Source organism: Asterias amurensis, chromosome 12 (assembly GCF_032118995.1).
Source record: "Asterias amurensis chromosome 12, ASM3211899v1".
Taxonomy (NCBI): Eukaryota; Metazoa; Echinodermata; class Asteroidea; order Forcipulatida; family Asteriidae; genus Asterias; species Asterias amurensis.
This window is the reverse complement of record NC_092659.1, coordinates 892815-920182: the sequence shown is the minus strand read 5'-3', so window position 1 is coordinate 920182 and position 27368 is coordinate 892815. Positions and strand designations below refer to the sequence as shown.

Here is a 27368-nt window from a genome sequence, read left to right as displayed (position 1 = left end):
GGGGCTAGAGATTTTGGATAATTTCTGTAACGAAAGGTGGCGCCCGTCCATCAACAATTTTTGGCGACACATTATTTTTTTCCACATCATCAAAACAAGGCGAGATTACTTGTTACTGATTTGATAAAACTATGATGAAATAGTTAATTTAATCAAAGGAGGGTAAGCTTGGATAAGAAGCATCTTGAGAATTTCGAAATGGTAAGAACTTCCTCCACTTGTTTGATCATGGATTTCGGAAACGTATTATATTAAGAAGAAGATTTGTTCTTTTTGATTTGAACATGTTCAGATGTTGTTGAATGTGTGTGTCTTTGTAATGGGAATGCGCACATACATGTAAGGTGGTGGGCGGAGTCAGTGTTGGATAACTTTCCGTATGGCGCCACCACCTTTTCACTCATTTTTACAAAAAGGGATATCTCATTGAGGTAAATAAGAAACTATATTATTTCATATCGAATGAAAAAGTGGTGACAGAAACTTTTCCGAATTAGGATATCTTATCTGGATAATTTTATATATGGAGAAAACATTTTTGTTGACATCCCCGGTAGAGTTAGTTGCGATAATCGTAACCCTCCTCCCGACGGCCGCCCAGGGAGGAGTGTCAAAATCTGTTCATCATCCAAAACTATAATAGGAGTACACCACCCCACATTTACTGGGTCTAATGACAAAGCAGTAATGGTTTTAGTTGTGATCATCCAAAATCCTAACTTTCCATCTTCCTGTGTCAGACGATTATTATATTATCAATGTATTGTTCAATTTAAACTACTTTATCTTCTTTCTTATTTATTTCAGGATTTTTCTAAGTTTTTGGATGCCAATTTTGATGCTGTTGAGTGGGTGAATGCAGCATTTACAGCGCAGAAAGATGCCCCAGATCAGAAAGATGTAAGGGGAATGTTAAATCTTAAAACTACAAATATGAATTTTGTTTATGTTCTCTACATTACTCCAAGGCTTGAATTTGACACTGAACCGCCGGCCAGAGAGGCGAGTTATACGTTAATAATCAATTACAGTTATTGACGCTGACCTGTCACCCTTTATTATTTTTGGGGGACGGATTTCATTCTCAGGATGAATCGTAGTTTAACAGTAAATTGTAAAAGCAAGCAAAGTTGCATTATTTGATCATCAGTTTTATCTGATCCATTTTGATCATCTATTTTGTTTGATTGATTGATTTTTTTGTTTGTTTGTAGGCGCATGCAGCAACTCTTGTTATGAAGCTTCAACTTTTCATTCAGGTAAGTCTTGTTTCATGGCTGAGCGGTTAAGAGCTCACTGGAATTGACCTAGATATTATTGGAAGTAATGTTTCCATTTTCCTCTTTCTTTCTTAGGAGGTGAATCATTCCTTAGAGGAGACGAGTCAGCAAGCTGTTCAGAATATTCCTCGTGTCTTAAGGGAGGTAGAGTCCGTCAAACAGGAGGCTACATTTCTCAAGGAACAAATGCAGCTGGTTAAGGAAGATATCAAGAAGGTATCAATCAAAATTTCTACCTTTAAGATGTTTCTTTTCAAAGCCTGTTCAGCATGTTGATGAGGCATGAATGCATTGGATGCTAAAAATTACAGTGGGAACCTCTTCTCTGAGCGATGCGAGAAACACCCTGGCGAACCTCTTCGCTTTAAATAAGGATAGGTGCACTGGGTTCTTTGTAAGAATTAATCTTCTCAGACTGACCAGAGATATTTTTATTTTGTGATTTTCTTGTCAAGGTTGAAGAAGACACCTCTCAGTCGATGAAGATGCTTCTAGATCTTGATGCGATTAAATCTCGGATGAAGGCAGCATCTGATGCTCTGCAGGTAAGAAGAGTAAAAAAATTCTCCATGCTGTTTGGCTCTTGTCACATCTCGTTGAGACAATGGAAACTCTCTCCCCCTTTAAATAATGTTCAGCAAAGACATCAAATGCATCCAACAAATCCAGAACAGGGCTGCCAAATGAATCTTTAAGGCAAACAAAATCTAACCACATCTCACCCCTTCTTCAATAAATATGATCCCTCTGCATTATGTATTTACATGTGCAATATTTCTGTATTTGTAAACCTTCTTGTGTTTAGATTTTGAAGTAAAGTTCGGTAAATAGATGTTAAATTTGCATCGGGGATAAAGAATATCCATTTTGGTTTCACCCATATACACCAATTGTTGTTAGCACCTCGGTGTATATGGGTAAAAACAAAATGAATAAACTTCAGTTAATTATGATAATAAAATTCCACTGGCTTCCTGTGAACAAATCATCTTCAGTCAATGCTTTAAAGAACAGTTATTTTTCTTTCACCCATTTTGTTAGGAAGCCGATAATTGGACGACACTCATGGCGGATGTTGATGAAGTCTTTCAGAGTAAAAACACCCAAGCAGTGAGTTTCTAAAAAAACTATTTATTAGCTTTCCTTTCGCGATGTCACATCCTGAAAGCTCATAACAGGCAGTCAGGGCCCATTTTCTACTCGCCAAAGATCTCTACGCTTACAGGCCCATGCAAAGTGCTTGTCAGAAATCCCTTTTATTGCAGTTAATTTTGTTGTATTAGCAATGTAATCTTTTCTATCTTTCCCGTCACTGTGCAAATGTTCTCAGGACAAACTGTTATGGTGGATATCTCTTTGGGTTGTGGCGGGGCGGGGCGGGGGGGGGGGGGGTAAGTGCAGAATTGAATACCACGCTAAGTAGAGCCATGAATTAGGGTCCAGATATTGAATTGTGTTCACTCTCTGTGTCTTCTTTCCTCCTTCTGCAGATTGCGGACAAGTTGATGGCGATGCAGCACAGTCTTGTAAGTTAAATATATTTAAGCTATAACTCTATATTATACAAAAACATGCAATTTTTATGATGACACCCCACTGAAGGTATTGACTTATAGAAGATATTCAGAAAAAAGAAAAGAAAAAAAAGTGAATTCAGTCAGGCTAAACAGCGGTCCCATTCATTCCAATCACATTCATAATATAAGTTTTATAACCATTGCTTTTATTTTAGAGCATGTTGGCTCACTGCGGAGACTATGAGGAGAGATGTCAACATCTTGAGACGCTCAAGAATCGTCTTGAGGCCATGTTGAGTCCGCAACTCGTGAGCGCATTCAATACTCATTCTCTTGGTGAGTCAACAAATATGTATACATTTTTATTTGGGTTCCATTGATGAGTTTTATGACTCCATGAATTTGTGAGTGAAGACACGATCGTGTAGTGTTGTTTGAATGATCTTCCCATCAAGGGAACTAGGCAAACTCCCACAAAGGGATATAAACACCAAGCTGGCAACAGCCAATCTCTCTTATACAAACATTGGTTTAACGTCCTTGATTATGAATTACACAAATCTAGAAACTGTAATTCAGTAACTAGATGACAATATTTATTCTAGTCGATTTGAAATCAGCGGTTAGCTTGGGGATTCGAACCCACAACCTTGTGATTGCAAGTCCTGCAGTCTAACCACTGGACCACGGTGACTGTGATGTAACTTATGATGTCACATATTCCTAAAGAACCATTAGGGAGCAAGTTTGGGTGGGTGACTAGAACATTCTTCTTTTCCTTTTTGATTGCTGCCTTAAATGATTGAAGATAAACTTACTTTTCTTGTTTTCTCAGAATCTGCTCAGACATATGTGAAAATCTTCTTGGACATCGACAGGCTTCCACAGTTGTACAATTATTATTACAAATGTCATAAGGTAAGAGTTAGGCCGAGTCCAAATTGGTTGATGATAACTTCGGCTGGATAAGAGATCCAATAGATGACGTGACCTCTGACGTCACTCGAAAACCATAACATGATTCGGGCTTATACCGCCGGGCAAAACCTTTGTGTTTTGGCAGCCAGCTAGAAAGTGTATGCTATCTTACCATGACTACGTGTCTTTTTGCCCGGCGAAACATGACTTATACAGGGTTTTGTCAACAGAGGGCAGTTTGGATGTAAACATAGGTCACATGTGAAAGTCTTGACTGTGAAAGTCTTGCGTGTTTTCGAACATTAGGACCTGTTAAAGTATGTGAGTTTTTTTCCTTTGCACATAAGTGCAATGCACATGGGACCAAAGTGGTTCTGATACCTGCTTGACTTAAATGTCTAGTTGCTTTATACCTTCAGCCCAGGTAGAAGGTAAAAAGCAGGACAGTTCTTTTCAGAACAAACTCTACCTGGCATGTAGATACACAAATGGTCCCATCGCAAACCAAATATTGATTCCTCACCACGCAATGCCTCAAATCCCATATACGTCTTTTTGCTGATTGTGTTTCAGAGTTCGTTGTTACAACAATGGCAGACCCTACAGGGTGATAATCTGGATAAACCTCTAGCGGAATGGTTACCAACGTTCTATGATACGTTATTATCAACATGGCATAAAGAGGTGATAATAAAAATAATAATTACAGTATAGTGTCTATCCATGAAACATGCTCATGCTCATAGGTGCTTAACTTTTTTTTTGAAACAATAAAATCCATACAGATTTAGAGAAAATACAGTTTTATAGGCAGTACCTGTAAAAACTGTCAAAACACTAGTTCAAAAACCTGACCGGGGGAAACGGAGGCAATTGAGAAAAAAGTGTGACAGAGATTTTTTCACTTGGAAAGGGCAATCAAAGAAATTTTTGAAGGCCTAATTTCTAAGCTCATTCTGGCAAGTTTCAATGATGACAAGTTATGTTTTCTCCCTGATGGTTCGATGATTCTGACAAGTTATGACCAATTATAATGATTTTCCCTCTGATTTGTTGTTGTTGATAGATTCAGTGGTGTGAACAGGTATTCCCTGAGGCAGTCCGAGTTGTGAGTGAATTATTGACGCAGACGTTGTCTGGTTTACAGCCTTCGCTACCAGCTTGTATGGATACTGCACTTCAAGATAATACTCTACCAAACTTACTGGAACTTAGACAGGTGCTGTATGCATTTATGACAGTTATAGAACTTTCCATTGTTGGTTGATAACAAACACTGGTTGGCATGGACCGCCAAATGTTAGTGATCGTGTTAACAGATGTTTTAACAAAATTAGGATTTCTGCAAACTTTCAATGATATGAAATACCTCCAATGATTGGTTGCTTTGCTGCAACAAAATCAACACTCTTTTTTAAAAGTTGTTTGACAATGTTATAAACTTTGGCCATCTGTTTTTGTTTTGCATTGATGGCTTCCAATACACCATGTCATTTTCCAACCCTATATGGCAAATACTTGGGCTGTGACGGTGCGATAGAAAGGTCTATTCAACCTGTGATTATATTTAAAAGTATTTCAAATATTTATTTTTTCCAGATCGTGATGAGATTCATCAAAAATCTTGAAAGCGCTATTCTGGAGACAGCAGGTAAGTGAAATATAAGGAGATCACACATAAATACATTTTGGTCAAATTTGAGATTTTATCGATTGATTGATTGACTTATTTATTACATAACAGCACAATTAACATCAATATCATGCTAAATATGAAATAAGGAGAATTGTTCAGTTATGAATTAGTTGGGAAATCCCGAATGGGAAAAACCCCACACAATCAGGTAGGGACTGAAAACCCACTCCACATACAAGGATCCGGTCCGAGGTGGGATTCGAACCAAGGTCCATATAGGTGAAAGGCAGGTGAAGAAACCCTTGAGCCAACTTGTTCCAAGTTTGTTTTCTCAACTTGTCAGGAGTGTAAAATTCTTCAATTTGTTTATTTTATTTCCCTCCTATTTTTGCTCCAATCAGGTTCCATCTCAGGTTCACATTTCTATGACTTGGTGAATGCCATCCATGCCCCCTATGTTCCTTATCTTTTGCAATATGGTCGTCTTGAAAGAGAATTCATGCTGCAGGAAGTCAGCTGTACTCAAATGGTATGTTTAAATATTTAACAAGCTGCCTGGTCTGACTGGCCATTTTTAAGCTTTTAGTGTTTAGTGAGAGCCATTTTTCATTGGAGAGATAAGAGATGAATTTATCAAAAATGTTTTGTAAAATTTACGTTTTGAAGTTTATTGATAATAATGAAGATAAAGACTTAGAAAATACACCAAACAAATTAAAAAGAAAGAAACAAGAAAAGAATTGGTGTAAATATTTGATGGGTCTGGAATTACACGAAGGCCATGAAGGCCATGCCGTGGCTTCCAGTGCCCTGGTCTTGGCCTTTATGCCCCTTCAGAAGCTTCCCATGGACTTTATGATTTTCCAATAGAAGTGCCCTTTGCATAATAAAAATGGCCTTGCCCTCTCAAAGATTAAATTCCAGGCCTGATTATCTTGTAATGTTGTCTAATAATTGATTAAAATGTTGCTTGTGTTTTGTAGGAGAAGCGAGATCTTATAGACTGTGCGCAATTGCTGTCAAACTCAACGAGTAAAGTCTTCAAAATTGCCCACGAGGTGAGAAATACTTAAAAATCTTTGTCTTGCATTAGACTTGAAACCAAGGATTCCTCATAAGTGAACTTAATCACTGTAGCTCACAAGTCTGAGGAAACCTGTAAATAAGGGTGTTTGCTATGTGAACCAGAAACACTGGGGTTAACCCCTACTCTTCCAGGATACGTGTTCTGGGTTCTTTTACTTGCAATACCAAATGACTAATGTAAAGCTCATTGATATGTTATTGTAAAGTGTGGGCTCTATAATCACTAGTTGTTATTATCTTTATTATGTGTATTCATTAGGCTGTTGATCGATGTGTTGGTCTAACCGATGGATGTGGTTGTGTTGGTCTTCTAGAAGCCTTAAAGGTAAGTCTGGGTTTGTATTAATCTTTTTTTTCTTTCATTCATTCACAGTATATTAGTTAAAAATGTTCCATGGCATCCAAAGGCTGAATTGTGGACTAATCATGGTGAATGGACCAATGAGATTTCATTTACAGTCATGAATATGTATGAGGAGTAATCACTTCTTAAGTCTTATCTTTGTACCCAGCAGTGAGTCCGAACCCCTGGCTCATACTTCCTGTGAATGCAAAATTCTCACAATTAATTTGCAGTGACTTGTGGTCAACTTCTGCAAAACATTCTGTTAAACTGTCCACTACCATTACAAAAATCTATCAATTCTAACCATTTTAATCCCCAGGCAATGTTTCAAAGCTACTGTCAGAAGTTTCACTCCGCCTTAGGGACCTTACATGCTGCCGGTGGGCTGGATAGTATAGCGCCCTCTCACGCTGAGCTGGGAGAGGATTGGAGCAAGTTCCAGCATGCACTCAAGATTATACAGACATGTGGTATGTGACCCTGTGTGACCTTAACATGACCTGAAGATGACCTTCAGAGCAAGTTAATAACAATGATAATCAAACAGTGTATATTCTTTGATCATGTTTCTACCAAAAAAGGTACTCAACTTGCTTGATGAACAAACATAAACACTTTGAGAAAGTTTTTTATTTTGGGGCGTATTCAGCAGCCACTACCAGAAACACAGGTGCATAGCACCTTCTCTTTGCGCCAAGTGCTAGTGGGTTCGTTTACATGCATATCAGGAGACTTGGTTCATGGATTCAACACGTTGAGTTTTTTGCTTAAAGACATAAGTGTCAAGACTGGGACTCGAACCCACTCTCTGCTGATTAGAAACACCAGAGCTTGAGTCTATTTATCTTTTCTATCAGTTCCAGCATGCTCTAAAAGTTATACAGACATGTGATATGGTGACCCTGCTTGACCTCGCCCTGACATAGTGATTTTCATTTATGCTTTTTCATTTGTAGGTGAATTATTTCTACAGAGTGAAGAGTTTGAGATGGAGTTAATTGGATCCGTTCTGAACACAGCTACGAGTCATGTTGCAGAGGCCTTCTCACCGACCAAGATCACTAATATCAATATCACGTAAGTGTACAAACAAGTAACTGAACATTGAAGTTACTTATTGGGTTCCCCGTAGAAGTAGGCAAAAAGGAACTTAACTGTGTAGTTACTTATTGGATGCCTTGTTGTAGTAGTGGTGTTGTGGATGTCTGAGGTTCAAATGATTTAACTTCCATTTCCCAGAAACATTGACCTGCCAGTTTGCTTGCACAACTATTTTCGCCCCAACGGTTGGTTTGGTATAATAGTGTTTTGTTATTGTTCTCTCATTGTTTCGTTTTAATGTTTTTGTTCTTGTTTTCCTAATTACAGACCAGTATCTGATAATCCATTCAAGGAGTATAATTACTTGGTGAAGGAGGACCCTGTCCAACATGCAGTCTTTGTTGATCTTATTCTCAAACTTAAACAAGGTAAGAAAAACCCTCAACAGGGCCCCATTTCATAAAGATGTTTAGCTAAACAATTCTGCTAAGCAAGTTTGTTTGCTAAGCAATAAATGAGTGGGGTTACCAGTCCAAGCATTGGTAACTGTGTGGTATTCTTGCTGGTACCCTATTGTGCGCAGCAAGAGATTTTTGTGCTGAGCAAGTGTTTTGTGCTTAAAGGCTTTATGAAATTGAACACTAATAACATCTCCTCCATTATAAGCCACCAGTAAGTGTTTGGGGAAAAACGAAGTTCCTCAAAGTGTTTGACTTTGAATGTGTGATCTTTTTGTCCAATATAGACAAAGTATCACTACTGAAAGAGGTCATGGATGGGATGCAGAAGGTCAATGAGCATGCTCACAAGTTCACATTCAGTATCGTATTCCATCAGTTAGAAGCGCAGCTGTCACAGATATCATCCATGGAGGTAAGATGGTCTCAGAATCAGGCAAGAATTTAAAAATGTTTCTCTTCAAGGCAGGGTCAATTTTTGGTAATTGCCAAAGACCAGTATCCTTATTTGGTGTACCCCAAAATATGCATTCACAGAACACAATGAAAGTCAAAACCACCCTTTTTGCATCAAATTATGTTTTCAGATGCCCTAGAAAGGATCATGTATTGGTTGCAAGCAAACTGGAAAGATAAAAACAAACAGGAACCAACGCAAATGGAAAACCAACAAAAATATCTGGTGGATCTGCAACTAATGATTGGGTTTCAAGGGGTTGATTGTTTGACTGCTAAAACTGCAATTTGTTTGTTTACAGGTTTGGACAACAGAGGGCGGTATGCTTGCTGCTGACCTCCCAACATTCAGTCTGTCCCCACAGGAATACATTACTAAGGTACAGCGACTGTCTTCACCCTTCAGACTTTGCTAGCATTTTAGTCATGTAATCAGCAAACATAGGGCTCAAATTTGGGTGAAAAATCCACAAAACAGGACTTGTAGCTCAAAACTTTGACTGGACCAGAGTATGTGTTACAAGACCGGAATCAAATTGAGAACCCCCCTATCTACACGTCACAGTTTCACATTTAAGGTGTTTTTGGAACAAGCAGTTTCAGTTCGCAATTTCCAGTGCTCGCCAGTTGTGACAAGTACACCTGTTTTATATATTTATATAATCTGTAACATGAATTAAAGAGGTGTAACCTTTGCGTTTTGAACTACCGACTCAAACTCTTTCATTTCAGATTGGTCAGTATCTAATGACGTTACCACAGCAACTAGAACCGTTTACATCTCAAGAGAACCCTAGTCTTGAGAAGGCGTTGGAGACGGGCAAGCTTCCTTATCCTCCAGAAGCAGGTAAAGCAACAACAAGAAGTCTGCGATACAACCTGGGATTTTAAACTTGGGTGTTATCCCTGGCTATACAGAAATTAAAGGTTGAATGTCTTTCAACTGGCAACCAAGATGTTGACAAAATAGGGGGAGGCACCAACATCCAGTTGGTTTTTAGTCCCAACCTCTGATTGTGTGGGTTTTTGGTCCCCTATTGTGTTTTGTTCTCCTAAATCTGAACATTTCTTCTGGTTTCCTATGCATAATTGTGCTGTTGGATGTGTAATAAAAAAAAGTCTTTAAATCCCTGAAATTTAACCAAATCGTTTCAGGATTTACAACACTTTTTACACCACTGAAATATGTCTGAATAATATTTGTCAACATACTTGTGCACATGTTCACTTCTGGCAGATAATGTCAAGCAGCTAGCCTACTTTGTAACAAGTTTCTTTTGGGCTTTCTTTAAATCTCAACTCAGGCTCAGCCACGGCAGAACACCTGGCTGATTATTGGTTAGGAGCCATAGCTAGGGGAACCATGCACACCTATGTAGAAGCCATCTTGAAAATCACTGAGCTGACGCCTAATGCTACTCGACAACTAGCCACTGATATAGGTAAACATAAAATCATTGAAATTTTGTGAATTTTGAATCTGAAAGGGGAGGTCTGGTCCAGAGTGTAGCTTGTGTTTTAACTATTTTGATGCAAGTTTGCACCATTTTAATCTTGTATTCTTTTGTCTGTTTAAATAATTTTATTGTGCAGTTTTATGTAATTTGATGTTTTATCCATCCTGTCATTGGCGCTTGCGCTGTTGGATGTGGCTGAAATAAATAAATGAAAAGATACTTAGAGACTCAGACAACTGAAATGAAACGACAGAATGTTACCTGCTACCAGGAATTCCAAATTACAAATAATTATTAGCCGGGTCCAATTTTAAAGAGCTGCTTAAAGAGAAGGTACACGTTTGGTAATTACTCAAAACAAATATTAACTTAAAAACTGACTTGGTATGAGCATTGGAGAGCTGTTGATAGTAGAAAACATTGTGGGAAACGACTCCCTCTTAAGTAGCATAGTTTTTGAGAAAGAGGTAATTTCTCACTAAAATCATAAAAGACTTCTAGCCAGAAGTCTTTTTTTCCTATCTGAAATCACACAAATTTGTCTAACAACATCGTTCTTTCTCTCATCATTTTCTCGCAACTTTGATGACCAATTTAGCTCAAATTTTCACAGGCTTGTTATTTTGTGCTTTTGTTGGGATACACCAAGTGAGAAGACTGGTCTTTGACAATTACCAATAGTGTACTTTCCCTTTAAGTAGGGTATTATGTTGGCAACTTTCTGCTAAGCAATAGTAAGCATGATACCAGTCACAGTAGTGTGACATGGGTTTTTGGCTGGTATTCTGTTAAGCATTATTATTTATATGCTTGACTGTTTTTGTGCTGAATCAGTTCTGTGAAATTTGGCCCAGGACCTGTGCTTGGTAACTTCTTACTGCTAAAAAAAAAAATAAGCAGGATATAGTCACAGATTGTTCATGTGATGTGGTACTTTGGAAATAAAGTGAAACAGTGAATTGGTGAAGAGGCTTTTCTCCTGCAGTGGAGAGAAATATGTTAGAAAGGAGAAAAAGAAAAAGAAAGATTGCTACATTATCTTGTATTTTAAGAAATGTTTTAAGCCAGTGTGCGACACCCATTTTCTAATTCAAGGCTGCTACATTTGTTAGTAAAATTAATGCTTTAAGGTTATGTTTGATTTCAGATTATCTCTGTAATGTTTTGGATGCTCTGGGTATCCATGCTTCCGAGTCACTGAGGAATATTGAGACACTACTGAAATTACCACTCTCACAGTGAGTATTGAGTGTTTGGTATTTGGAATTGAGTATTTGGTTTTGAATATTGAGTATTGAGTAGAGTAATGGGTATTGAGAAGTGCGTAGAGTATTTGGTACTGTGAATTAGGTTTTGAGTATTGAGTATTTGGTGTTGCATATTGTGTTTTGAGTATTGGGTATTTGGTGTTGCATATTGGGTTTTGAGTATTGGGTATTTGGTGTTGCATATTGGGTTTTGAGTATTGGGTATAAACATAATTGCGTATTTTGGGACCAGTAAAAATTAGCATTAGTATCAAACTTGTGTTAAATTTTAACAGATTTTAATATTGAGCATTGGTTTTGAGTATTGAGTGTTGATCATTAACATGATTAAGAATTTTGGAATGCAGTAAAAAATTAGCAATAGTAGCAAATTTGTGTTTGATTTTTAACAGATTTGTTGGAAAAATTGTAGTTAAACATAGTCACAGCAAGCCCTCGTAAGACCCTCATATATAGCCGTCATATGACCGAGTTTGAAGGATTGTGTGCACAGAAATAGCAATCCATTCCCATTGGTTGAAATATACCAACCCTGTCAGAGTTTAAACATTAACTCAACATAGGCTGCAGGATTATGATTGTTTGATAGTTCCTTTCCTAAACCCATAAAATATTTTTATTTTAACATTCATTGCAGGTATGGAGAGACAAGAGGGACCATTCCTGACCGATTTGTGCATATCATCGGATCCATAAGAAGTGTACATGAAACATAGACACCAACTATTCTATCAAAGAGTGTTGACTCTTGCAGTTTTATAATAACTAGTAATAATAGTGGCTTCTTATATAGCATGCATATCCGTCACTCAGTGACGCTCAAGGTGCTTTCCTACGAGATATTCTGGACTATGCTATAAACCTGGATTGAATAAAGGCTAGAGCAGAACTTCAACCCTTGACTTCCGGATTAACGTACCGTTCTCTACCAATTGAGTCGAATAGCACTATGTTGGTGGATCCCTAGTTTGTCAATATCCTTGTTCAAGGGAGAAAGTCGGAAGCTAGAAGTTTTATAAGTCATCAGGTCTAGATTCATTACACATTGAGCTTGAACTGTTACGTACTATGTAAGAGTTGGTAGACGGAACTGTATATTGGGGGTTGGTGGGGGGGGGGGGTGGTATAGTGATTTAGAACTTTTCAGTCATTTATTTTTTAAATGAGAAAGAAAGCATTACAGAACCATAACCAGTCATGATATTCTTCTACTTTTGTCCGACATCTGAAACTTGCTCACGGACAAATTAGAAACAAATAATATTAGTCATAGTGCATTGAATCCCCACATTATGCAAGACAGACCTTGTATTTGGATCAAATCCTGCCAGTGGCACTATGTAGATTGGATTTTAAGTCCCTACCTGACTGCGTGGGTTTTCACTGGAATATTTCTATGGGGTTTTCCTCTAACATCTAAAACTGAAACTTGCATCACTGTCTTTTCTCAATTGTGTTCTGGCTAGTGCAGTGATTAAGTTCACTTTACTGAGAGTCTTGGACTTCACAACCAGAACTTATAAATTAATCGATGTGATAAAGCCTGTCTCCGTTTTTGTTAAAGGCAGGGTGTACTTTTTTTAATTACACAAGTTAATGGCCCTTAAAACTTACTTGGTAAAGAGTATTGGATAATCAAAATTATTGTAAATTTTCACCCACAAATTTGAATCCAAGAAGAGCTTCTTTCATCATTATCTTGCAACTGCAATGACCAATAAATGTAAAAATATACCAAGTCACATATTTAATGTGTAAGACATTTGGAAGATACTTATGAAGAAGTGTTATAAACAGAAATTATTTAGCTAAAAATGTACTACTTTTGTGTTGAGTTGATTTGTGTCATTTGATGCCCCCCATGATGTGGTATGTCCCATTCTACTTGGGAAAAACATTAATAATTAATATTGTTAAGCTATTAAGATGTGTTTATGTTTTTCTATTGTTTGAAGTTTAATATCAAGATTCACAATCACGCAGAAAACTCGCTTTTCTCAATTATAAACATTTATTTATACAAAATTTACCATCTATAACAATTACATCAATTGTTTTATACAGAATTACTGAGATACATTATATAATAGATTACTCATTGCAATTTCAACCTCTACCATTAATTAGTGAACAATGATTCCTACAACAGTAGAACAATATATCGATACCAAGGGGGGTTTAGGGGGGGGGGGGGTAACTGTTTAAATGATGTTTTTCCACAATTTGCGGTGAGCAACAGTTACATCAGTCAGAAGCTATTACGTCACAGGTAAATAACCCCAAAACACTTTTTAATTAAAATAATTTGCGCGGCACCCGAACAAAAATGTATTACGTGACGACCACAATCGACACATCTGTCCCGGCCAAACACAGTGAAAGTGATAGACGTCCCCTCGCAGGCACCGTAACAAACGCTTGTTTTGCCACAACGACTAAATTCCACGTAACAGCCAGATAGGTGGCTCTGCTAATACCATGTTTCACCAAACTTTATGATGTAAATATCCATTATGTTATTACGTAACGCTCGCTCAAAACAACAACAGAAACATATCAAAATGGAGCGTTCTTATTTGTGTAGCAACAACAGAAGAGTGCCGCATTCCTTTCACCCAATTTTAGGACAGACGTCCAGTTAGCTTGTGATTTTCATTTTTCTAACAGCCCTGGAACAAATTTTTTGCGCTCGTATAAATAGAGGTACATGTACATTCATTTTACCGCATTACATGTGGTAGGTATAATAATCACAACATATACTCTATAGTTTTTCGTTTACACATTAATAAATATCAAAGTTGAGACTGAAGAAGCTAGGTCCGATTTGGGACTGAATTTACCCCTAAATTCATATTTAATTTGTTGTGTTTATAGATTCGAGAGAGTAATAAGCTTGTATGTAAGGTTATTGCACGAAATAATGCGCCAATGTGGTACCGGTAGTTAATTAAAAACTACAGCTAATTCAGTATCGGCTCACTGCCACCGAACATGTAGAATTTTGCATATTAATTCTTGTATATTTTTCACGGGAGACTTAATGTTAAAGAGTGACAAACCACTCGTTCTGTCATCCATACCACTTTTGTGAAGAGCCATATTTATATGGAGGAAAACTCTTCTTGGAGTTAAAGACGGGTACTTTCAATTCGATTTAGAGTGAAGTTCCTTCCAATTCACTCAAAAATAGTAACACAGACTGACTTTCACTCTCAAAAGAGCGAAAATGACACCACTCGGACAAGAGAGTGAAATGTTCATCTTTTACATAAAGAGAGTACGTTAATGTATCGGAAATACCCGAAACCAATGCATTTACACGATAAGCCCGATGTCACCAAGCGTCCCAAATATGCCACATTGTACTTGGCAAAAATGCGAAAAACTTTCGTTTTGAAAAAGCACCATCTTTCAAACTCCGTTCAGAGATAGAGAGAACAATTATTTTCGGTAAAGATCGGGCCATGCAACTTCAATTATAGTCTTTATAAACTTTGGAGTACTATGATATAACTATACTTTTTGATCCATCCAACAATCATACATTGCGAGTTGCATCTCTTTTTAAACGAGGAATATAAACTACAATGTTGTCCACAAAATAATTACACTTCTGAACTTGACTGAAACGTTAATATTTGTTATCATTGTATTATCATGATTTAAACAATAACAACGATTAAACAAAGGAAACCGAAGTAAAAGAAAAAAAGTAAATATATTTAGGAGAAAAAAAGAAAGAAAAAACAATCGAAATCAACATTCATCACATGAAATACGTTTCGGAGAAAAAAAAGGTGTTTAAATCTGTAAAAAACAAAAAAAACATTCGACCTAGAAACACAAAAATAAAATTACATGAATGTTAGATTGCTTTAAGCGAATCGAATCGGGAACATTAACTTGTCAGATTAATTTGTCAACACTTCTTAAAATGATTGAAAGTCGTTTTTCTTTTTTTTACACAGACGAAGTACTGAACATTGCTTACTTTTCTATGTTATCAGTAACAAATGCTTTCACTTGTAATGAGACAATTTACCTAAAGGTTATGGTTCATAAACTGGTCATGATTCTGTTTTTGATGTAATTTCTGCATATGAAAGCTTACTTGTAAAAAAAACGGTAATAATTTCATTGTTTTTGAAACTGTGGTTGAAACATGCGCCGCACCGCTACGTGAGTTCTACGTTCTGATGGCGAGTTTTTGTTATATATTCTCGACACTTATCTCTTCGGCTGAAACTTTCACATGTGACTTTTATTGTATCCTTCTTGTTATTTATGGCCTATACATTAGCATTATGTTGACAACCATTCTATGACCCTACCTTAGTTTATAAAAAATCATCAAAATAAAGTTAGGAATGTTTAATAATAATACCACATTAATCTGGAACAAAACAAAAACAACAACGAGATTAAGTTAATCTAATCTAATCTAATCCTATCCCTTCCTAATCGATCTTCATCCTTTGACTTGTCATCCTGTAAATGATAGTATCTCCAGGATCTAGAGTTCCTAATCCATAAGCTACAACATAAATAGCTAAGGCCAGGATGATCACCATCCATAAGATGATATTGAAGATGACAGGGTAGTCTTCACTGTAAGATGGGGCTCTGTTAGCTATCTGCGGTGTGGCGGGAGGTGCTGTGGTTGCTTTAGCGTTCTGAATGGGGGGGGGGAATACAATTAGAGTTATGGGTTAGGTTATGCTAAACCATTACTTCACTTAAATCAAGAAAGAGATTTGTTATAGACTTGTATCTGAATTAAATTTGGTGGTTTCAACAAACAAGCACAAAGTAGAAATGACATTCAGGACTTCATAAATTGCTTTTTAGAAGCACGACCTCTTTATAACAGTGCATTTTGGAAGGCAAGTTGATTGAAATTTTAATTAAATAAGCCATAAAAAAGACAAGAAACGCCCTGTAATTCAAATATTGTGTAAAATTTAATTCTGAACTTTACCTGCAAAAGTGATCTACCATGGCGGCTCACAAGCGGATCTTGATGTGACGTCATCACTTCAATAAGTACATCACCATTATAAAGCTTTATTATATCAGCAGAAAACTGTGGAGCAAAGATAAGTCACATTTAACCTGTCATGAACCCTGTGTCTTCCTAGGAGAGTCACACGTTATGTATTTCATGTTAGTTCTCAGTTGCAAAGCTCAGAGAAAGATGAACGAGAGGTCCTTGATATCCTAGACTAGACCGGTCCACTTTATATGGGTATTTTTTTATCGGCTGGGAATAAAACTTTACCATATACCCAGCATAATACATCTGCCGCGTCTAGCGTGAACGTCAGCACCGCCCACAAGCATCACACCCTTCGATAAAAGGGAACCATTCTAGCATTTGATATAAGGCAATCTCCACTTATGAAGCAGCACTTATAATGTATAAGGAAAAGAAGAAGGAGAGAAGAAGAAGATATGAGGCAATCTTATGTATGTCAAGCCGCTGAGCAGCTTTGCGTTTTTACCCCAAATCCCTGTCCCTCCTCACCACCAATTAAAGATAACCGTTTGGCGTTACATTGGTGCAATTTTCGGTACACGGCACACAAGGCTTTTTACAATACTTTATTCATCTCTAAATCGGAAACGTAAACACTTTTTCATTCCCCCAAATACTTGAATACGCACCAGACATGACGGTCTATTCTACATTTACGACCCGCGATGTTGTCCACCACTAGTGTTATTTATAGTTAATACTTATCAATATTAGTGGACTTTGGAAAAGAATAATTGATTCATTTGGCGCTTATTTTTTAATTTGCGTTTTTGATTACATGCGCGTGTTTGAAACAACCAATCCAAGTGTCTTGGTTAATATTAACAGTGGTGGTTTTTATTCGGACGACAGTTATTGGGTGTAGTTTGAATTTTTAATGACATAAACATCGGCAGGAAAGTATAATGCGAAATATTATGAAAATTACAATCATATTATGATGACGCCAACGAATCACCATGACGACCTCATTGCTTGGTTACAGAAGCTCGGTAGGCATCATAGCTCTATGGTAGGCATTCAATTTAGATAATTTATAATTCTATAATAATAGTATTAAAGAACATATAATAACAAATAACAATAGGCTAATTTAATACCGAACGGTTAAAAAAACAAAGGTATATTTTACCTTTACAGGGTTTGGTATTTGTTGTAGAACACAAAACACAACGTCCACACATTAAACTTACACGGTTTGTATATACGTTGCACATGCTTTCGGCTCCTGATACGAAAACTCATAATTTTTCAACAACTACAGCACCTCAGCAAGTCATAATTATCTTCAAACCGTGTATGTTTAATGTATGTATGTAGACATTGTGTTTTGTGTCCTACAAAAAATACCCAAACCCTTTAAAGACTAACACACAAAGGTATATCGTAGTAAGTACCACAGATATTGGCTCTTTGCCAGCAGATACGAAAACAAGGTTGGTTTGAGAACGTTGTTGTGAACCTTTTCCAAAGTATTCCAACTCAAGATTCAACTTGAGCAAATTGTTTTTTAACAGTCTCAACTTGAGACTGTTCAACAACAATTTGATGGGGGTCACTGAGGCAACTGGGACGAAGCTAGCACGGGTTGGATTTCAAACTATCTTTGGTATATTGTGATAGGTCTATCTGATATTCTTAAAAAATGCCTTTCTCCCTCTCTCTCTGATTTGTTGTTTATCATACCTCTACAGAAAGATTAATCCAAATAGATCGGCGCTTTGCCAGCAGATACGACTAAAAAGGTTGGTTTGATAACTTTGTTGTGAATCATTTCATAAAATGCATTATACAAACTCAAGCTCCAAACTTAAGACTGTTCAAAACATTTTACTGGGGTCACCGTCAATTATGCTGGGTTGATTTCCAACTATTTTGGGGTAATTTGCGATATCTGATATTCTCAAAAACTGGTTAATATCTTTCTCCGATACTGTTCAGGATTTATACTTCAAGTATCCAAATAGATCGGCGCTAAAAATAATAAAAAATAAAAAATGTCGGTCCAAGAATGTTGTTTGATTTGTATTGGGTATTTGCATACTCAAATCAGTTCACGCAAATCTCGAAATGTTCTCGTCGTCGTCTCGCGCGATGTTCACTGTGACGTTTACAAGCGCCATTTTGAAAAATACACCGCGATGCATCTTTAGAAAAGAGTTCAGTTAACAAATTTACATCCAGCTGGCAAGCTGAACGTCATGCTGTTGTTAACATGTAAAACTACGCCGGATTTCACCAATACTTCTTTGCGTGCCGATCATGCGCGTTGGGACGTGCACACGAGATTTTCCTGAAACGGGTTGAACAAAATCTCCGGTTCGGAACCGCCCGGTTCCGACCCCGAGATTTTGGACGGTGTGAAAAGGCCTCTAGACAAACACACAGCTGAAACGAGATGCGGAATGTACCATTTTACTCAATTGATTGTTTGTTAATTTGTTTAAATGATCTTCCCATCAAGGGAACTCGGCAAACTCACACAAAGGGATATAAACACCAAGCTGGCAACCCAATCTCTCTCATACAAACATTGGTTTAACGTCTATGATTATGAATTACACAAATCAAGAAATTGTGATTCAGTAACCAGACGACAATATTTATTCTAGTCATTGTGAAATCAGCGGTTAGCTGGGGGATTCGAACCCACAACCTTGTGATTGCAAGTAAGTAGGCCTGTCATAATAAAACTAAAAATGTAAACGTTTTTTTTTTTCAATGTAAAATCTTCTCTTGGATCTCACCTGAGTTAGGAATGATGACAGAAGTGTGAGGGCATCTTCAGCTTGTGGTGACGTATTTCCATACTTGCTTTGTATGACTCTAAGACCAGATAGACTCAAACTGAAGACGTCCGGTATATTATCAGATACACCCGCTGGGTTTTCTTTCAGCTGAAAGGAGACAAAGAAAAAATGTTGTTCTTGAATAATTCTATGGAAGTTTCTGATGGCAAAGTGGCCTAGAATGTGACGTTAGGAAAGTCTAAGGAGGGCTTTTGCACAATCGCTCTTTAAAAGCTGCGAGCAGCGATCGGGGGAACGGGACTCAATTTTTCATCCCAACCGAGTTTGATAACTTGACATATTTGTTTGCTTTTAAAGGTATTACTTATTACAGGATTGGTATAAGGATGAAAAAAACATCGTTGTTTAATTCTAGTCTGAAAGCTTAGAGCTTATGAAGTTCACACTACAACAATTTTTGTCTGTGAAATGTTTCACTGTTAGATGAAGTCCTATTCAAGAAAACTGTATCTGAAATCCTAAAGAAAAAACCCCACCGCTGTAGCTCATTCGATTTTAACTAATTTTACTAAACTCCCACAATGGATTAAGCGAAAAATTCCACAGTTTTTTTTAATTTCAAGAACACTGTCTGCGTCTATTTTGTCAGCTCTACCAATCCTGGTAAATACCTGCAAGAATTATCAATGGATGTTAATGCATGTGAAATTTTGTTTTGTGTTCACCCTTATAATACCCATGTGTTAATAAGCACTGTATACTCTGTACTTTCTCAGGTGATTTCTGTTTTTGCTTATGTATTCAATACAATAATTTACCGAATCTCAGCAGATTTGTTTAATATCATCTATACTCAATCTCCAACGATATTTCTCCCTCCTGGATTTTCGTTTCGGTTTTGTCAAGAGATTTGCGTAAAGAGGGGGGAGGGGAGGTGGGGGTTCCGGTTAGTACCTTGATGACAATCTCTCTTAAGATTTGTAACTCGCTCAAAAGGGAAACGTCTGCATGATTACTAAGATTCAATGAGCCGAGATTATTGTCTTGAAGTATAGAGTGATCTCCTTGAAGTAATGGTAACATCCCTGTCACGGTGTCTGGAATAGTCTTGAAGACGTCTTGAAAACCAGAAGAAACGTGTACTCCCTAAATGAGGCAATACAATACAATACAAAAAGAGCATAAGTATTAAACAAATATATGGAGATAATAAAATATTATTGTTTTTATAATATTTGAAACCATTTTTGTCAAATTACATATTATACATGTAGGCCTGTATAATATTTATTGAAAGTTTTATCTATTATTCTTTTTTTTAAATGATACATGTAAATGGCGATTATCCGCTGTTTGGTGTCGAATAAAAAAAAAAAAAAAAAAAAAAAATACAATAACAATATTAATACAGCATTTCGTCTGCTCATGGCAATTTCATATGTTCTGTAATGATCAAAAGGTCATTAAATAGAAAATGAACAAATCGATCGAAATCAACAAATGAATGTTTGAATTTTCTTTTGTCAAACAATTACTTTGAAGACCATTGATCAATTAACTCCAACTACCAGAAGCTCAACAATTTGCAAAAGAATTTATCAAACCCATACAAATTGCACTAATGACCTTATAGTACTGAGTAGACGAGTTCTAAGGCGCAAATTCCTGTAAACAATTAAAAGGCGCCGGTTTATCGTAGAAGTTAAACAAAAGGACATGTAAAATTGTAGTAGAAGCAAGCATGAAAAAGTGTGCTTTAAGTTTCTGCTGGAAGAGAGCAGCAATGTACATTATAGTCCGGGGTCTTCAGGAATTGAATTCCTGAGTCTTTGTGTTATGTTGGAAAATGCCCTAGAGATCTTAACATGAGAGAAAAAAGTCCTCATGTCATCGACACAATAACGAGATACCAAGATGTAAACATGTTTTTATCATATAGGTTTCAAGATCATTTTAAAAGGTAATATGAGAGAAAAACGTCTACATGTTGTCGACACGATCACGAAGTGCCAAACACTTTGACCTACTATACTTTGACCTAAACGAACAGCCAACATGTTTACACACACGACGGGCCGCACACAAACCAGTTTTTACAAAGAGACAATCTTGTTACGTTATGAATAAAATTAAAACATATTTGTATGATTTAAGATCTCTACATCCCTGATATGTAGTTTTTGTTTTAAATAAACGAACTGTCTACGAACCAACGGTTTCAAAATTAGCTTAAATGCCGTCAATACGAATTTGATACAACATGGAGGCAATATAAGGGCACCAGTCAAAAGCCAAGGCTTATGCATGCCCTTGTCCCTTTAGTTAATAAGTAAACTAATAACACTTCAATAATATAAATTACAAATTACTGAACAAGAATAAATATTATATATGACAACCAACAGTTCTTTTATAAAGAAACAACAAAAACAAGGTATCGCATGCATGCAGTTTTAAAATTAATAGAACCATTTACACAGGAAAGATTTAACAAAAACGCATACAACTTAAAAAGGGCTTTAAAATATCTAGCAGCGCACGGATAATCAATCCTGGATTAGGGATGTTTCTATTTTGCAAAAAAAGTTAATGGTCTGACGTTTCGACCATCGCAGAGTCTTTCTAGGAACCTAAAAAAAAAGAAGTATTTTATTACATGACGTCATCCATACGTCACTCACCTTCACATCTGGTGATACCTCAAGCATTAGTGGTTTGTCTTCACCGTACATGGATGCGATGTTGTTTCGAAGCGACTGTAGGTTAACATCTCCTCCCTAGTAGTAGAAATATCATTAAAGAGTTGTTAACAAAAACAGCACTTGGTAAAAAAAAAAATTATTTATTGGGAAAAAATATCATTAAAAAAGCAAAAAAATAACGAAGGGAAAGAATTTTATTTATTTATATTTTTTTTATAAATATAGATCGAACAAAACAAAGAATAAACGAAGTATTTTTTTTGTGCTAACAATTAGTTTGAGAAAATTTAATTACCAATAGTGTCCCGTGCCTTTAAGCAACAAAATATTTCCTGACCCCAACCTATATCCTAAAAGTATCTTCGAAGCTGAGGTAAGCTACACAAGCTTTTCCTTCCTCTACCTTTGAAGATACTTGATGCCTTCGTAAACATCTTGAAATTGATTTTAGTCTAAGATGACTAGACCTTCTTAAATAACCACATCGTTATTTATCTTCTTTCATTTAATAGTTTGTTTACTAGAAGTGTGTTAATGTTAAGCCCCAAACTTGATAGAAAAACAGCTTTTCCCCCCAAAAACATGTTTTTCTGAAGTAATCAAAATTCAATAAGACGCTATTTAAGGAAGTTGAAAACAACTTACTCCTTGGAGAGGAAACTGGATCGTCTTGCTCCCCAGGTCGAGGTCTATCTCTTTATCGGTGGTTTCTATGGTGATTAAGATATTTGCTTTTGGTCGATGAAATAAATCACCGACTGAGAGGCCGCCCCAGTTCAGATCCTGAAGGGAAGAAAACGAAACCGGGTCAAAAAATGTTTCTGTTGTTTTGGAACAACATATCTCTTGGGTTACTGAAATGGAACTGTGGAATTGTCTTGAAGGGTTACTTGAACTGTGATTGACTTCAATAAATCTGAAGCACTGAATAATATCATAATTATAATAGGCCTAACTAGAACTTCTATAAATAAAAATTAAATTTATAACGCATTCCTCAACATTGCACAACACACGAATAACGGTCCCATAATAATTGCCTTACTTATTATTATAAGGACACACGTGCGACGACTTGGACACTAAGTGCCTTTGACCGCTCGGCCGCGACACTGACAAATATTCAATAATATTCAAACAAGAAAGCCTACGATGTTTAAAAGACCAAATTATGATAACGACAGTTTTGACAACCTGTCGATCCAATCTCACGTACCTGCAAGGTAAATTTAACAATTCAATCAATAAATGAAATGAAAAACAAGGTCAAAACCTAATATCATACAAAATAAATTTGTGAGTAAAAGTATAAAAAGCAAAACCAATAAATTTCAAGGAGCACCAACATTGTATCAACAATCATTTTCAACAACATGATGTCCTGTTTACATTCATTTCGGTAACATACAATTTACAATTAAAGAAAAAGGGTTAGACAAGACTACAAAAAATAAACGAGGAAACACAGAATAATGCACAAATATAAGGGGCTGCATTTTAAAAGGCGAATCACACAATGAACTGTTAGATACAAATTGTATACGTGCGGTTTCGACGATACTAACTTTGGTGTTTTCAAACCCAAGAGCAAGGGTAATGACATCTTGTAGTTCAGCGACATCGATAGGCCCAGCATCTTTCTGGAATTCTACATAGCTAGGTGAGTGTGTGACGTACAGAGCATCCTTGCAGTACACTGTATATGGAAGAACGGGGTCAGAGGTTAAATAACAGCTGGCTCTGGGATTGGGCGCCATTTTGTTGACGGACACTATCAAAATGGTGGTGTTTTATATTTGGAATTTGGAAATGTATTTTTAATTAATTATAAACCACAAGGGCGACTGAATGGGTAAATTTGAAATGTTGAATGAAAGAAAAATGTATTCTCCACTACACTGTATATGGAAGAAAGGGGTCAGGGTTAAATAACAGCTGGCTGGTGGAATCGGGCGCCATTTTGTTGACACACCCTTTCAAAATGATGCACGTCTTCCCATTTGAAAATGTATTTATTAAAGACACTGGACACTATTGGTAATTGTCAAAGACCAGTCTTCTCACTTGGTGTATCTCAACATATGCATAAAATAACAAACCTGTGAAAATTTGAGCTCAATCGGTTGTAGAAGTTGCGAGATAATAATGAAAGAAAAAAACACCCTTGTCACACGAAGTTGTGTGCTTTCTGATGCTTGATTTCGAGACCTCAAGTTCTAAACTCGAGGTCTCGAAATCAAATTCGTGGAAAATTACTTCTTTCTCGAAAACTATGGCACTTCAGAGGGAGCTGTTTCTCACAATGTTTTATACTATCAACCTCTCCCCATTACTGGTAATAAAGAAAGGTTTTGTGATGATAATTATTTTGAGTAATTACCAATAGTGTCCACTGCCTTTAAGTTATAAACACTACAAGGGAAACTGACTGACTGGGTTAATTTGAATGAAGTGGGGTTGAACAGAGCATACTGTTTCAGATTTTCATATTAGTTATTTTCGAAAGCGTAAATGGCTGAAAACATAACGCTTCATGGCGACAGGATGTACCAATGACGTGATGCGACAATAAACTAAAATCTTATCCAATCAAATGACTGATCCAATAATTGTCGAATACTTTTCAGTAAATCTGACATAATTTATATATTCAAATATTGATTTAACTTCCCTTATTGATGAACAGACGAGACCGCCCCCCCCCCCCAAAAAAAAAACAAACAAACAAACAAAAACAATATTGGGTCTCTCATATTTAGAAAATGGGGGGGGGGTATGGGAACATGGGAACCTCTGCCTTTTTTAGGGGGGAGGGCGGTATCCTTTAACCCCATATAAATCACAAACAGTCAGGAAACCTCCAGCACACATTCCCAAAGTCAATTGACTAGCCTTAATGACGAGTCAAGGAAGCAGACTCTTTATCAATAACAATATCTACATCTATTTTTTGATGCCACGTCCACGGGATATGTGTCAAATACAACTTCCGTTGCGGGTGCTTGATTCAACTCACAACGTGATGTGAAAATGCAGAAAGATCAACAAAACTAATACCTGATAAAAAACGAATATGCAGATTGAAATAAACCAACAGGTTTTCATAAACTTAAGATGGTTAAGACAATTTAAATCATGAATATTAACATCAATTTCATTGGGGCAGGTCAGCATAATTTGTATCTGATAAAAAAGACATGCATAATGAAATACACAAAGAGGTTTTTATTAAACTTGTAATTAAGAACAATTTATATTATGGTTATTAAATTTCCTTTCATTTATAAAATAAAAATGCATTGATGTAATAATTCCATGTCATGACAGGGAATTTTTCCAGGCACCTTGGAGGCAACCTAACTGCCCTACACAAAAGAAACACTTTTTTTGGGGGGGGGGGGGGGTATTGCCTGGTACTGGTTGTCTGTAAATTGCCTCCTGTATGTGGCATGGCATATTTTAGGGTAGAACCGTGAAACAGAAACAAAATGATGATAATGATAATTACTTTGAATTATTCAGCATTTAATCAAAAACAAACTCTACACATGCACATATTCTACACATTTATTAATTTTTGAAATTGCACTACAAAAACTGGGATGTTAAATTTGACATCATCTTGTCAACACCCCTAATAACACCCTAACCCCATGGTGTTAATGTTTATCTTTCTTTTGGTATCCGTATGCCTAAGTGACCACACCCATGGTGTAAATCTCAGGGCAAGGACACTCACAATATTTTTAACATTATTCTTGTAAAAGGTCATTTTGCTTGAGTAGCATGCTTTCATTCGCTTCATGAACATGTTTCATCAATTTTTCTTTAAAAATCATAACTTCATACACTCATGAACATGTAGTATAACAATGACCCCCCCCCCTCCCCAAAGACCCCCATTTCATGGCTCTGCTTACGGTAAACAAATGGTGGTGCTTGCAAGGAATTCTGCGCTTACGTCAAGCACATTGCCAGGTTACTATTACCCGGTTAGCAGGGAATTTTGGCTTGTGCCCTTGCGTATTCCACAGTTTATACTATTAGTATAATAGTATACACTGTGGAATACGACATAGTATAAACTGTGGAATACGCAAGCGCACAAGCCAAAATTCCCTGCTAACCTGGTAATTTATAGTCACTACTAGACATTCTTCACTTACACAGCTAGCACAGAAATTTGGTGCTTGACCTGCAAGTAGAGAATGGTAATCGAAAGCGCAGAAACACAGCCAACTAACTCAATCCTATAACGCTGCATATTAATTCAAAAATTACAAAAACAATTACAAACAAAATCGTGTTCTCATTGCTGTGCTACCGTATGTCAAATCTGAGGTGCTCTATTTCAATGGAAAAGGTCTTGAATGTGAATAAAACAACTTAAAACCAAGGCAGGGGAGAGTTTATGCGAATTCAAAACATTATCCACCTGTTTTGTTGTTGTTTTTGGCTGTAGTTGAAGCTCACCATACATGTATGGCAGGCCATTCTGAATAACCGTGTTCTTTAACATGAGCATGGACTGGTGAGCTACAATGTACATCGCTACATGTCCGATAATTGCTGTTATTTTTTGTTTTAAATCGCTGAAGCGACTTGTGCTAACGACAAATACAACTGTAAATCAAAATAGTTGAATCAAAATGTATAAATTCAAGCCTTCATTTCAATCAAACAGAACAATCATCCATGACCCATCCATCCATGCTCACAAATAAATACTGTTTTAATTTAAACAAAGTAATTTAAATAAGTGTACTATCATTAACAAAACAATTAATTAAATTTGCAGCGTTTTGGAATGGCTTACATGCTGTATAGTACAGCTTCATGGATATGTTCTTGCATTTATGCATGGATGTAGAATATTTCTTCCAAGCCCATCCCCCACTGCATGTACTGCATGCTACTGAACTGACTGCTATCTGTGTGCACACAATACACACAGCTCAATGAACACTACGCTAAAGAATACAGATTACAACAATCCTAAATTTCAAACCGCGCTTTTCACGACCGAAATTCGCACTGTTTCAAACAGATAAATATCCCCACATCACACACACATCACAGTTAATACAGTTAAATATTCTATTTTAAAATAAAAAGACTGGAATACCTACCAAAAGTACAAAAACAAGCCCACAACGCGACGAGTAGATTCTTCGTTTGTACGGCAGCCATCTTGGTCATGGGACTGATCACGTGATTCGTAGAAAGAAGATCGCATTAGGTTTTACGCGTTTTATTATACAGTGGCTTGGGTGATCGATCGTGGACGAAAAACTACGCCGTCGCTTTTCAAGAATAAATTAACCCGTCTGTTGTAGTTGGACTATAATATAATGACCCTTAGTCATTCGGCTCTTTCGGTAATAATATCTAAAGTTGGAATGCACAATTTTGTGA

At 36.7% G+C, this 27368-nt stretch overlaps 2 protein-coding genes across 2 annotated transcripts; one reads left to right on the top strand and one right to left on the bottom strand.

Annotated features, from left to right (window-relative positions):
* The first annotated feature begins 60 nt into the window (after window positions 1–60).
* LOC139945038 (conserved oligomeric Golgi complex subunit 7-like) lies at window positions 61–16012 on the top strand. Its single transcript, XM_071942292.1, has 24 exons — window positions 61–201; window positions 808–900; window positions 1215–1259; window positions 1356–1496; window positions 1736–1825; window positions 2322–2390; window positions 2771–2806; window positions 3013–3133; window positions 3633–3715; window positions 4289–4399; window positions 4782–4934; window positions 5315–5366; window positions 5753–5880; window positions 6335–6409; window positions 6697–6762; window positions 7103–7253; window positions 7740–7860; window positions 8152–8252; window positions 8570–8697; window positions 9041–9118; window positions 9471–9585; window positions 10043–10180; window positions 11343–11433; window positions 12101–16012. The coding sequence occupies exons 1-24, from the start codon at window positions 199–201 to the stop codon at window positions 12177–12179; spliced, it is 2268 nt and encodes a 755-aa protein (XP_071798393.1). The 5' UTR covers window positions 61–198; the 3' UTR covers window positions 12180–16012.
* On the bottom strand, window positions 15924–27223 carry LOC139945041 (renin receptor-like). The gene is made up of 8 exons (XM_071942294.1): window positions 27083–27223; window positions 23519–23649; window positions 22599–22736; window positions 21933–22028; window positions 20206–20397; window positions 19249–19398; window positions 16445–16549; window positions 15924–16139 (listed from the first exon to the last, which is right to left on the bottom strand). Exons 1-8 carry the CDS (start codon window positions 27150–27152, stop codon window positions 15924–15926), a joined length of 1098 nt encoding a protein of 365 aa, XP_071798395.1. The 5' UTR covers window positions 27153–27223.
* Between the last annotated feature and the right edge of the window lie 145 nt (window positions 27224–27368).

What these genes read in the sequence shown, in the direction of transcription:
- LOC139945038 (XM_071942292.1), top strand. An exon ending in AGCTTCAACTTTTCATTCAG is followed by an intron (nt 1,260 to 1,355) that starts GTAAGTCTTGTT and finishes TTTCTTTCTTAG; the next exon opens with GAGGTGAATCATTCCTTAGA. An exon ending in ACAACTAGCCACTGATATAG is followed by an intron (nt 10,181 to 11,342) that starts GTAAACATAAAA and finishes GTTTGATTTCAG; the next exon opens with ATTATCTCTGTAATGTTTTG.
- LOC139945041 (XM_071942294.1), bottom strand. Translation starts at nt 27,152, where the DNA reads ATGACCAAGATGGCTGCCGTACAAACGAAGAATCTACTCGTCGCGTTG. An exon ending in AGGTATCACCAGATGTGAAG is followed by an intron (nt 20,398 to 21,932) that starts GTGAGTGACGTA and finishes TGCCTCATTTAG; the next exon opens with GGAGTACACGTTTCTTCTGG. An exon ending in ATGGTAGATCACTTTTGCAG is followed by an intron (nt 16,140 to 16,444) that starts GTAAAGTTCAGA and finishes CCCCCCATTCAG; the next exon opens with AACGCTAAAGCAACCACAGC.